This window comes from Chiloscyllium punctatum, chromosome 26 (genome assembly GCF_047496795.1).
Source record: "Chiloscyllium punctatum isolate Juve2018m chromosome 26, sChiPun1.3, whole genome shotgun sequence".
NCBI classification, from domain to species: Eukaryota; Metazoa; Chordata; class Chondrichthyes; order Orectolobiformes; family Hemiscylliidae; genus Chiloscyllium; species Chiloscyllium punctatum.
Genome location: NC_092764.1, coordinates 5,070,402 through 5,083,743, shown reverse-complemented (window position 1 = coordinate 5,083,743; position 13,342 = coordinate 5,070,402). Strand labels below are relative to the sequence as shown.

The window sequence follows — 13,342 nt, the reverse complement described above, 5'->3', positions numbered from 1 at the left end:
TAAGTTTGCAGATGACACCAAAACTGGAAGTGTTGTGGGCAGCGAAGGTTACCTCAGAGTACAACGTGTCCTTAATCAGATGGGTCAATGGGCAAGGGAGTGGCAGATGGAGTTTAATTTAGATAAATGTGAGGTGCTGCATTTTAGAAAGACAAATCAGGTCAGGACTTGTACATTTAATGGTAAGGTCTTGGGGAGTGCTGCTAACAAAGAGATCTTGGAATGCAGGTTCATAGTTCCTCGAAAGAGGAGTCGCAGGTAGATAGGATAGTGAAGAAGGTCATTGGTCTGCTTGCCTTTATTGGTCAGAGCATTGAGAATAGGAGTTGGGAGGTCATGTTGTGGCTGTACAGGACATTGGTTCGGCCACTTTTGTAATGTTGTGTGCAATTCTGGTCTCCCTGCTATAGGGAGGATGTTGTGAAACTTGAAAGGGTTCATAAAAGATTTACAAGCATGTTGCCAGGGTTGGAAGATTTGTGGTATTGAGAGACGCTGAATAGACTGTGGCTATTTTCCCTGGAGTGTCAGATGCTGAGGGGTGACCTTATAAGTTTATAAAATGATCAGGGGGATGGATAGGGTAAATGGACAAAGTCTCTTCCCCAGGGTGGGGGAATTCAAAATGAGACGGCATAGGTTTAAGGTGAGAAGGGAAAGATTTTAAAGGGATGTAAAGGGCAATATTTTCATGCAAAGGGTGGTACGTGTATGGAATGAGCTGCCAGAGGAAGTGGTGGAGGCTGGTACAATTACAACATTAAAAAGGCATCTGGATGGGTATATGAATAGGAGGAATTTAGATGGATATGGGCCATGTGCTGGCAAATGGATTACTTAGGTTATCTGGTTGGCATGGACTAATTGGACCGAAGGGTCTGTTTCCATGCTGTACATCTCTGTGATTATGATCTATTCCATCCAACAGAGAAAGTAAACAGGACCTAGCTTTAACATTTCAACTGGTAAGAGTTGAGTGAAGGAAACTGAGGAGCTTTCCCATTTGCATCTGTGTCACTGCAATACCGAACCAATGTCCTGTACAGCCACAACAGTTAAAATACACACACAGATTAAGTTTTGGAATTATGTTTGCTGGAGTAAGCACAAGGCTAATTGAAAAACAGATGTCATCAGTGGGACAAGTGGTTAGAATGCCGAATTCTCTGCCACAAAGATTTCTGAAACAAAATTACGAAATTGTTGTTATGGCACAGAATGAGGCCTTTCCACCCATCATGTCTGCACTGGTTCGATTACTTCATGCCAATCCGTCTTTTGCCAAATCCCTGTACACCATTTCTATTGAAATAACTATCCAATGTCCCTCTTGAATGCCTCAATTGAACATGTGCCCACAACAATTCCAGGAAGTGCGTTACATACACTAATTACTCATTGTGTGAAAGAAAACTTTTTCTCGCATCTCCCTTGCTTCTTTTGCACATCACTTTAAAATCAATACCCTCTTATTCATGTTTCTTTTACAATTGGGAACAGCTTCTCCCTATTTTATCCAGCTGACTCATGATTTTCAAAACCTCCATCAAATCTCCTCTCATCCCTCTTCTCTCCAAGGAGAACAGTTCCAACTTCTTCAATCAATCTTCAGAACTAAAGTTACTCATTCCTGGAACAATTTTTGTAAATCACTAAAAATAAAATGATACCGTGTGCATAAAAGGAATGTTAAAAAGAAACAGGAGCAAGAAGGATTAGACTGAGTGATTCAAGCAGAAGGGAACAACAGTACTGACCAGACAGAACAAATCTTTTGTGAACATTCCAAGTAGTTTGTAGTTATTTGGATATCAGCATTGACACATATTCTAAAGTTCATATACCACAATTGAATTTCTCCAATCAACAAATAACACCACTCAGTAAAGCCCTTGCATCAAATTACTTAATCAATCCCCAAAAACAACTTGCCTAGTCCTGATCAGTCTATAGCAGAATGTACAATACTGTGGGCCACGGCTCAGTGGGCTGATCCTCAATGTCAAAAAGGTTATTGATTCCACTTGACAGACTTGTGCACACACATTGTGGTGCACGAACGAGGAGTACTGCACTGTCAGAGCTGCCAGCTTCAGGATGAAATATTAAATCAAGGTCATAGCAAGTGTTCCTGGTAGACACTAAGTTGGAGCAGAGGTGTTCCCTATGATATCCTACTCGATATATTTCTCCTCAACAGACATGAATGACAGATTACCTGGTCATTTACCAGAACCTAAACTTTTGCTCCTTTTCCTTTTTAACTACCTGTAACTTCTGATCCTGTTGATCCCACATTAGCCTCCTCCAACATTTCTCCATGTCATGCAGAAAATCAATTACAATAGTTTCACCTCTTGCTCTCATCACTATTACTTCTGGTATCTGCCACGGATAGATCTTTGGCACTTGTCTGCTTTGCAACCACATTCTGCCCCTCAGCAGCATCATTTAAAGACAAAGTGGTAGGCTTCTCACATCCACTCAACTTGACCTCAATACCATGCAACTCCTCCATTGTTGCTCAATTATCAGACTGCTAAATTAACATACAATACTGCTGAAGCAGAAATTCCTCATAAGTAATGTGAAGATGGATGCTAGTGTTTACAGTCCATGCTCCAAACTCCATTCCACAATTATTGACACTATCCTTCTCCCTGGCAACAGTCCAAGATTAAGTCAATCTGTTTGCGATAATTATATCGTACCTGAAGGGGAGATAAGCTCCTGAAGTCATATATGCATCATCATGAAGGGTAACTGTTACAGCTTCCAAGACTTCACCTGTTGGTGAACCCCCCCACCCACATGTTCATCTCTCAAGACTAAGCTAAAATCTAGACATTTCAAAGTTGAATGGAAGGTTCAGTTGTTAGGAGAATGCAATGATGTTGCAGTGTGATTTGGACAGGCTGAGAGTGTGGCAAGGCAGATGCAGTATAATATGGATAAATGTGTGTTTGTCCACTTTGGTAGCAAAAAATAGGAAGGAAAATTATTTGAATGGTTGTAAATGAAGATAGGGAAATGTTAAACAAGATCTGGGAGTCCGTGCACCAGCCGCTAAAAGCAAGCATGCAGGTGCAGCAGACAGTAAAAATGGCAAACTGTTGGCTGTTATGGTGAAAGGAACAAGGGTGTCTTGCTGCAATTATTCAGGGCACTGCTGAGGCCACACCTAGAAAACTGTGTGCAGTTTTGGTCTCCTTTTCTGAGGAACGATGTTCTTGCTGTAGAGGGAGTGCAGCGAAGATTTATCAAATTGATTCCCAGGATGGCAGGACTGACATAAGGAGGAATTGGGTCAGCAAGGATCATACTCACTGGAATTTAGAAGAATGAGGAGGATCTCATTGAAACCTATAAAATTTTAATAGGATGAGACAGGTTAGATGGAGGGAAGATGTTCCTGACGTTGGGGAAGTCCAAATCCAGATATCAATAGTTTAAGGATAAGGGGTAAACCTTTCACAACTAAAATGAGGAGAAATTACTTCACCCATAGAGCGATGAGCCCATGGAATTCACTACGACAGAAAGTGGTTGAGGCCAAAACATTGTGTTTTCAAGGCTTATGGCTAAAGGGATCAAGTGAGAGGGGGTGTTAAGGCTTTGAGCTTGACCATTAGCCACAACCATACTGGATGGCAAAGCAGGTTTGAAGGGTTCAATTACCTACTCTTGCTGCTACCTTCTGTGTAGGCTCAAGCATTCAAACACATTCCTGATTGATCTCCCACATGCGACTATTCATAAATATGAGATCATCTAAAACTCAACTGCCTGTCTTAACTCACACCAAGTTCCACTGACCTAACAATCTGTGCTTGCAGACTTACATAACCTCAGTCAAGTAACACCTTGATTTTAAAATTCTAATCCTCCACAGCCTCGTGTCCTCCCTATCTCTCACCTTCTCCACATCCACAATCCACAGATATCCTTGCTCTGAGCTGTATTGCATCACCACCGATGTCTGGGTCTACAATTGCTTGTGTCCAAGCTCTGGAACACCTTCCCCACTGAAGCATTTCAAGGCAGTAGCTCACCATCACCTTTTCAATATCTCTTTCCTTAGTGCTCTCCACCTCACTTCCTCTTTCAAGAAACTCCTTAAAACATACCACCTAGTCTAAGTTTTTCACAATATCAAGATATCCCAGAGTACCACATAGTGACCTGCAGTCACTTGCAATAGAGAAAACCCAGTTCTGGAAAAAACAAGTAGTAAATATATTTTACTGCATGTGGGCCAAGTCAAGAAGAGAAAAAGGTTTCTTTAATGTCTCATGAAGATACCACAGCAGACAAGAATCAGCCTCATTTTAACACTGCAACATAACTCTCCTTTCATGCTGCTCATTGTTAATGCAGGAGTCCTGGCATTGACCCAGTCACAACAAAAGAATGGCAATACACTTACAAGTCAGGATGGGGAGTAGCTTATGGGAAACTTGCAGGTGAGGTGATTGCTATCTATCTGCTGATCTTCTCCTTCAAGATGGCAGTGGGTGTGGGTTTGTAAACCCCAAAACCCACCGCTACATTTAAACTAAGTAGCGGGGGGGACGGGACAAGCTGGATGTTTAAAAAGGAAATTGAAGGGGTAGTTAGAACAAGAGAAGTCAAGAAAGACAACTGTATCAAGGAGGCAGAAAACTGGAAAAGGCATCATGCTGTAAAGTTGAGTGAAATAAGGGTTGAGGGGAAGGGTGAGAGCAGTAACAAATTAAAAATTCTATATATGAATGCACGAAGCATTAGACACAAGGTGGATGAGCTTGAGGCTCTTTTGGAAATTGACAGATACGATATTGTGGGGATAACTGAGACGTGGCTTCATGGGGACAGGGCCTGGGAAATGAATATTCAAGGCTACATGTGCTATCGTAAGGATAGACTGACGGGCAGAGGAGGTGGGGTGGCCTTGTTGGTAAGGGAGGATATTCAGTCCCTTGCGCGGGCGGACCTAGAGTCAGGGGATGTAGAGTCAGTGTGGATAGAGCTTCGAAACACTAAGGGTAAAAAGACCCTCATGGGAGTCATCTACAGGCCCCCAAACAGTAGTCTGGATGTTGGAGGTAAGTTGAATCAGGAGCTGAAATTGGCTTGTCGCAAAGATGTTACTACAGTTGTTATGGAGGATTTTAACATGCAGGTAGACTGGGAGAATCAGGATGGTATCGGGCCTCAAGAAAGAGACTTTGTGGAGTGCCTCAGAGATGGATTTTTAGAGCAGCTGGTGCTGGAGCCGACCAGGGATAAGGCGATTCTGGATCTGGTATTGTGTAACGAACCAGAATTGGTCAGTGACCTCGAAGTGAAGGAGCCATTGGGAAGTAGTGACCATAATACAATAAGCTTCAATCTGCAATTTGAGAGAGAGTGGGTACAATCTGATGTGACAATATTTCAGTTGAATAAAGGGAAATATGGAGCTATGAGGGAGCAACTGGCCAAAGTTCAATGGTTCAATACCTTAACAGGGAAGACCGTGGAGGAACAATGGCGGATATTTCTGTGTATAATGCAGAAGATGCAGGATCAGTTCATTCCTAAAAGGAAGAAAGATCCCAGGAGGAGACATGGGCGGCCGTGGCTGACGAGGGAAGTAAAGAAACATATAAGGTTAAAAGAGAAAAAGTATAACTTAGCGAAGATAAGTGGGAAAACGGAGGACTGGGAAGCTTTTAAAGAACAACAGAGGATTAGTAAGAAGGAAATACGCAGAGAAAAAATGAGGTACGAAGGTAAACTGGCCAAGAATATAAAGGAGGATAGTAAAAGCTTTTTTAGGTATGTCCAAGGCAAAAAATGGTTAGGACAAAAATTGGGCCCTTGAAGACAGAAGCAGGGGAATATATTACTGGGAACGAAGAAATGGCAGAGGAATTAAATGGGTACTTCAGATCTGTGTTCACTGGGGAAGACACAAGCAATCTCCCTGAGGTAACAGTGGCTGAAGGACCTGAACTTAAGGGAATTTCTATTTGCCAGGATTTGGTGTTGGAGACACTGTTAGGTCTGAAGGTTGATAAGTCTCCGGGACCTGATGGCCTGCATCCCAGGGTACTGAAGGAGGTGGCTCGGGAAATCGTGGATGCCCTGGTGATTATTTTCCAGAGTTCAATAGAATCAGGGTCGGTTCCTGAGGATTGGAGGGTGGCTAATGTTGTGCCACTTTTTAAGAAGGGTGGGCGGGAGAAAGCAGGAAATTATAGACCAGTTAGTATGACCTCAGTGGTGGGAAAGATGCTGGAGTCTATTATAAAGGATGAAATTACGGCACATCTGGATAATAGTAACAGGATAGGACAGAGTCAGCATGGATTTATGAAGGGGAAATCATGCTTGACTAATCTTCTTGAATTTTTTGAGGATGTAACTCGGAAGATGGACGAGGGAGATCCAGTGGATGTAGTGTACCTGGACTTTCAGAAAGCTTTTGATAAAGTCCCACACAAGAGGTTAGTGAGTAAAATTAGGGCGCACGGGAATGGGGGCAAAGTACTAGATTGGATAGAGAATTGGTTGGCTAATAGGAAACAAAGGGTAGTGATTAACGGCTCCATTTCGAAATGGCAGGCAGTGACCAGTGGGGTACCGCAGGGATCCGTGCTGGGACCGCAGCTTTTTACAATATAGGTAAATGATATAGAAGATGGTATCAGCAATAACATTAGCAAATTTGCTGATGACACAAAGCTAGGTGGTAGGGTGAAATGTGATGAGGATGTTAGGGGATTACAGGGTGACCTGGACAAGTTAGGTGAGTGGGCAGATGCATGGCAGATGCAGTTTAATGTGGATAAATGTCTGGTTATCCACTTTGGTGGCAAGAACAGGAAGGCAGATTACTACCTCAATGGTATCAAATTAGGTAAAGGGGCTGTTCAGAGAGATCTGGGTGTTCTTGTCCACCAGTCAATGAAGGCAAGCATGCAGGTACAGCAGGTCGTGAAGAAGGCTAATAGCATGCTGGCCTTCATAACAAGAGGGATTGAGTATAGAAGCAAAGAGGTGCTTCTGCAGATGTACAGGGCCCTGGTGAGACCACACCTGGAGTACTGTGTACAGTTCTGGTCTCCAAATTTGAGGAAAGACATTCTGGCTATTGAGGGTGTGCAGCGTAGGTTCACGAGGTCAATTCCTGGAATGGCAGGATTGCCTTACACGGAAAGACTGAAGCGACTGGGCTTGTATACCCTTGAGTTTAGAAGACTGAGAGGGGATCTGATTGAAACGTATAGGCTTATGAAAGGATTGGACACTCTGGCAGGAGGGAACATATTTCCGTTGATGGGGGAGTGCCGAACCAGAGGACACAACTTAAAAATACGGGGTAGACCATTTAGGACAGAGATGAGGAGAAACTACTTCACCCAGAGAGTGGTGGCTGTGTGGAATGCTCTGCCCCGGAGGGCAGTGGAGGCCCAGTCTCTGGATTCATTTAAGAAAGAATTGGATAGAGCTCTTAAAGATAGTGGAGTCAAGGGGTATGGAGATAAGGCTGGAACAGGATACTGATTAGGAATGATCAGCCATGATCATATTGAATGGCGGTGCAGGCTCGAAGGGCAGAATGGCCTACTCCTGCATCTATTGTCTATTGTAAAGATCTTCAGGAAATTTATGCAGTGCATCTTGTAGATAGTACACACTAGTGCGATTGAGCTGCCGTAGCAGAAGGAATTTATTGTTTGTAGATGTGGTGTCAATCAAGTGGGCTGTTTTGCCCTGGTTGGTGTCAAGCTGGAGTGTTGTTGGAGCTGCATCCATCTAAGCAAGTGGGGAATTTCTATCACATTCCTGACTTGTGCTTTGTAGATGATTCTAATTTCATTTTCCAACACCTGGCTCCTAAGCCTTGGATGCTTGGGCATCATAACCTTTGAATATGTTTGCCACTTTGTCTGGTTTTCCCATGTGGCTAGTATATGGGAGTCAGAATGATAAAGACAAGTCTAAGTCATTGGGCACTAATAACAACAGATATATGCAGTAAAGATACCAAGAGCCTTAGCTGTGAACAATGCTGTATGGAAACTGCAGCCTCAGTGAAATATAAGAACTCAGAAAAGAAAACATTACCTTTCAATTTCAGCTTATTCTGGAACTCTCTATCAATCTCCTCTTTGTTAAACTGTGCATTCGCACTCTCAAAGTCGAAGTCTTTCTCGAACTTCATTGGGCCGTCTCTTCTTACAGTGAATCTTCCCCTTCCTCGGCTCCCACCACGGCCTCGCCTGACAGCCTGACCCCCTGATAACAAATAGAAGAAATGTTAGTGCATCAAGAAGCCAGTTCAGAAATCCCCAGGACCTGATGACATGTTTCACTGGCTGCTATGGGATGCATGGGAGGAAACTGTGGGGCCCTAGAGGATATATCTAATACTTTGCTGGTCCCAGTCACCAGATGACTGGAAGTCAGATAATTGCTTTGTTCAAGGAGGACAGCAGGGAGAGACCAGGTAATTACAGACCAGTTAGTCTGATGTCAGTGTTAGGGAAATTGCTGGAAAAAATTCTGAAGCATAGGATTAAACAATACTCAAAGATGGAAAGTGATCAGGGATAGTCAGCAAGGGGAGGAGATACTGTCTGAGGATCTTGTTTGAGTTTTTTGAAAAGGTGACTAAGTTTATTGAGGGTAGTCGAATTGATAAGTTTTATATGGACTTCAGTAAGACCTTTAACAAGGTCCCACATGTAAGGCTGGTCCAAAGGTAGAAGTGTACATGATACAAGGCAAGTTGGCAAACCAGTTCACACTTGTCTTACAAAAGGTGATGGTGGAGGGCTGTGATCAAGCGGGGACACTTACTGTTTGTAATGTACATTAAGGACTTGGATGTGAAAGTAGAACATTTTAATTCATAAGTTTGCAGATGATAAAAAATAGGTCTGCAGACTATATTGATCAGCTGATAAAATGAGCAGAGCAATGGGATTTTGGGAGGTCTATTCAAGGAAGGACATACGCAATGTATGGTAGGTCCCTAGGGCGTACTGAAGAACAAAGGGAGCTGGTATACAAGTTCAAAGATCCCTGAAGGGATTAGCACAAGTGAAAAGGATGGTGAAGGCTTTCATTAGCTAGGGTGTAGAATACAGGAGCAAGGAAATCTTGTTACAGCTTTATAAAACATTGGTAAGGCCGGAGATGGAATAGTGGTCTCCACATTGGTGACTGCACTGGAGAGGGTGCAGACAAGATTCACTAGGATGTTAAATGAGTTGAAAAGTTTTATGAAGAGAGATTGGATAGGCTGGGTTTGTTTTCCTTGGAGCAGAGGCAGCTTGGGGGTGGAATCTGATTGAAGTGAACATAATTATGAGAGTCATAGACAAGAGTAGATCATGAGAATCTCTTCCCAATGCCAGACTTCTCAGACCAGGTGGAATTAAGTTTCAGGTGAGGAGTATGTGGTTTAAAGGGGATCAGATAAAGAATTTTTTCACCCAGAGGGTGGTAGATATATGCAATGCGCTGCCTGAGGGGGTGGTGGAGGCATGTACTCTTAACAACATTTAAGCAGCATCAGAATGAGCACTTAAAATGCTGACTCACAGTTGGCTACGGACAAAGTGCAGGTAAATGGGATTAGTGGGGTTTGGTGTTTGTTGTCAGCATAGACATGGTGGGCCGAAGGGGCTGTTTCTTTGCCGTATGACTCGTTGACTCTTTAACAGGAAAGTGTAGAAAGCAAGTGCCCACTGTTAAATCTTTGAAGATTACAATAAAGATGTGGTTTCTTAAGATACATCCAGCAGCCCATTATTTCAGTTAAAGTTTATTCTGTCCACAGGAGTCCATTCAGCACCGTGTCAATAAATAAACCAAGTCAACATGTACCTGTGGATGGACACGTGATCCAAAAGGCAATTTTACTCATCGACTATCTCACGTCACACAATCCCTACATGGGCAGATCAAAATTAATCACAGCGCAAAACAAAGATTAAACTGAAATCTTGAAAGTCATCCCAAAGCTCACTTTGTCCACATACAACAGGCAAATTGTAAAATCAGTCAAATCAGGATTGATTGTGTGCTCACAGTGTCTGCCAATGGTAGCATGCTTTCAAATTCATTTTCAAAATTTAAGTGATACTAATTTTTTTCTCGCAAATGCACAGGTACACTTGCACTAAATGGGATGTGTTATCCAGGGAAGCACAGGAGGTGAAAAAAAGAGGTCTCCACAGTTAATACAACAAAGGGTTATGAAATGGAGGTAGTGATCTCTCAGTTTTAGACATAATACAATGATAAAACAGCCACAGGTTTCAAAAGACAGTTGAATCGAGATTGAAAGAATACATTTGTTAATTAGTTCAACTAATCATACACCCAGACAGTGCTGTGGTGGATGCCACTCATCTTGCAATCCAGAGTTCGAGGCTAAAGCACTCAGTGCAAGGGTGCAAAAGCCACCGTGGCAACTGCTGGAATTTACATTATTAAAAAAAGGATCTTGTGGAACAATGGTAGCAGCTTTACCAACGTTCTCTCTAATTTTCTTAACAGCTGTGTGCATCTCTCAGGTTAGTACACAGCAACAACTTGTGGAACTGGAAGTCAATGTCGCAATTAGTGTGCTGATGCTGATTGCTGTGTGCGGAACATCAGAGCAGCTGCGCATGTGCACAGCTTACAGGTAACATTGATCCCTACCTCGGGGCTAGTAGTTCCAGGTTGAAGTTCTACCTGCCACAAAGGTCTTGTTAAAAGTTTGATAATGGGAACATAGGAATCATTGGCTGGGCCAGCATTTATTGCTGATCCTTATATCTCGCAAAGGTAAATTAAAAATACTTGAAACTTGGTGTCAAAACATGGAATCACTCAAGGACTTAAAAGTCAATTCCCAGTCAGTGACATGGACAAGGGAAACACATATTACAGTAACTACTGAAATCAAAGACAAAAGGTGATAAACTCCTGATGTTTGCAGTGGCCCCTGTTAATACTGGAGGTGGTCAGAATGGGAATTAGCTATAAGCCACAACAATACTTGACAAAATTGTATATCAGCATCAGATTCTTGAGCAATCAATTCTTATCAAGTACCCAGGAAAGTAGATACTTGAAATTAAAATACTAAAAAGTTGTTTATATTTTGAGAAGTCATAAAGTAAATATTTGCAACAACAAAAGCAGGAGTATATGTTTGTGAAGTATCTCATTTAAGTTCAGGAAATAATGGCCAGCCCTCCCGCTAATTTTTTTTGAGCAACTTATTAAAATTAAATAGAAAGAACATTAATCTTTAATGTTTTTAAGAGTTCAAATTAAAACCACTCTTTTCCTGCACCAATGTTAAATTTGGACAAGTCATCAAAAGCCAAGAGGCCAGCTACAGATCTGAAACAGCCTGCACTTCCAAGCTTATTCAAACTGGAAAACTTCTTAAAAAGTTTATAAGTAATTGCAATTACTTGCCATGTTTCTCTAACTCCAAACAGTCATTGCTGGTTTTGGCTTTTCTAAATGCATCTTGTTCTTGGCACTTCAGTGTACCTTATTTAAACCTGTCAACTAGCTCCACATTACTACCTGAAAACAGCAATTTCCAGTCAGCTTTATTGTTAAGTAGTGATTACATTTATGCAATTTTTCTGTACAAATGACATGCTTTTCAAAAAACACATTTAACAAAAAAAAATCAACCTCATGTGATCACCTGGAATTCAAAACGTGGGTTCACAGACTCTGACTGTGATGAAAGTTAAATAGATCACGAAGGCTAAGGGAAAAAAATGCTTTTTGGACACCGCCAGGTGGGGGAAAGATTGGGACCAGCCAAACTTGGAAAGGGATTATTGGCAATGATATCCTGAGTAACCATCAACACTTCACAGACATTAATGAGAAATCGCTTCTTACCATACAAGTTTGGACACTTGTGAAGATTGTTTCTAACTGAAACAGCTGTAGCTAGACTAAAACACTCCCAAATCTCAACACACCTTTAAAAACTTCTTTAAAACCCATTTCTTTTGTCAATTTTTAGGTTAACATCTCACCTGATCTCACCTTTCTTGAAGAAGTTTAAGTTTTTCTCATAGCCATGTGTATAATCCAATACTTTTTGAATAAAGGAGTTACTTAAAATACGAAATACCATCAGATTTAAATCTCAATAGGACACATTAAAACTTTCAAAGATGACATAGACCAAAGTATTGATTGTTCGATTATCAATCTGTCTAACAGCTGATCTTGAAACCTAGTTTACACTGAAAGTGTGTTTCTGCTGACACCATCCAATGATAAATTAAGACTGTGCATGGTCACCTCCGATTTGTTTTAAATGACCGTGCACTATATAAACCCGATTAAAATTATACACAATGTAATAATTGTTTTCTCTTCACCAAAATATTTTTTCATTTCTTAAGTCATTTGTAAGCATTTAAGTTCATATCACGTTTTATTTCAATTTATATCAGATTTTGTTGTTACCATACATACTCCTAGGTGTCGGCAAATGCAGTCTTATGCTAAATACAACATTGTATTGAAGCAAGCTTTTAGCTGTTATAGTACATGTACAAGTAAAGAGCAATCAGGGTCATCTCCCCTGAGACCACACCTAGGAAGTTAATGGCAGGTACCAGGACAGTCCCAAGTACTGCCCAGCACTACTAGTCTCTCCAAATTCAGCAGGACCAACATTCTCACTCTCAGAGATACCCAACAGAATTAGGTCAGAGAACAAAGAAATGATTATTGGATGGTAACAAAGACACATACCTGATGGCCTCCTGTTTGGTTCCCGATTTTCATTCTTGAAGAGATCACTTTCTGGCCGTAGAACTTTCTGAGATTCAAAAACTAAAACAAAACAAAAAACTGTAATAAATAATTTTGCCTCCAGCTAGGTCAATGTCATTTTCTAAGTCTTTTTTGGGACCTGCATTTTAATACCAAAGCAATTATATATTTAAACCTCAAAATCTAATACAAGAGGGTTAACAACAAAAGAACTGCTGGTTCACAGACTCTGAAAACCACTGAGCAGAACACCTCAGGTTTATTTTATATCAAGATTAAACCAATTTATATCTTCTGCATCCAAAGCTATAAATTCTCATTTAATTATTATATAGAAATCAAAAGAAGGTCAATATATTAATCTAACAAATATCAACTTCAATCCTGGTGCATTCTCAACACCAGATACCAAATGAAAATTTGATAGGTTCACATTTATATGTCAAAGATTCAAAGCAACTCAAGATGGTTTCTCTGACCCTTTTGAGAGCATCATATAATCTTTGTGTCATATGCCATTGTCACCGACAGACAAAACCCCCCAATTTTACATATA

General features: G+C 41.2%; 1 protein-coding gene across 2 annotated transcripts in view; it reads right to left on the bottom strand.

The window, feature by feature from the left end:
- The window catches only part of lsm14ab (LSM14A mRNA processing body assembly factor b), a 107,190-nt gene that overhangs the window by 12,865 nt on the left and 80,983 nt on the right, over window positions 1-13,342 (bottom strand). For both annotated transcript variants that reach the window (XM_072595797.1, XM_072595796.1), the window contains exons 6-7: window positions 12,766-12,846; window positions 8,095-8,265 (exon numbers count right to left, since the gene is read on the bottom strand). In XM_072595797.1, the coding sequence (XP_072451898.1) occupies window positions 8,095-8,265; window positions 12,766-12,846 (252 nt within the window). The remainder of the gene's footprint in view (window positions 1-8,094; window positions 8,266-12,765; window positions 12,847-13,342) is intronic.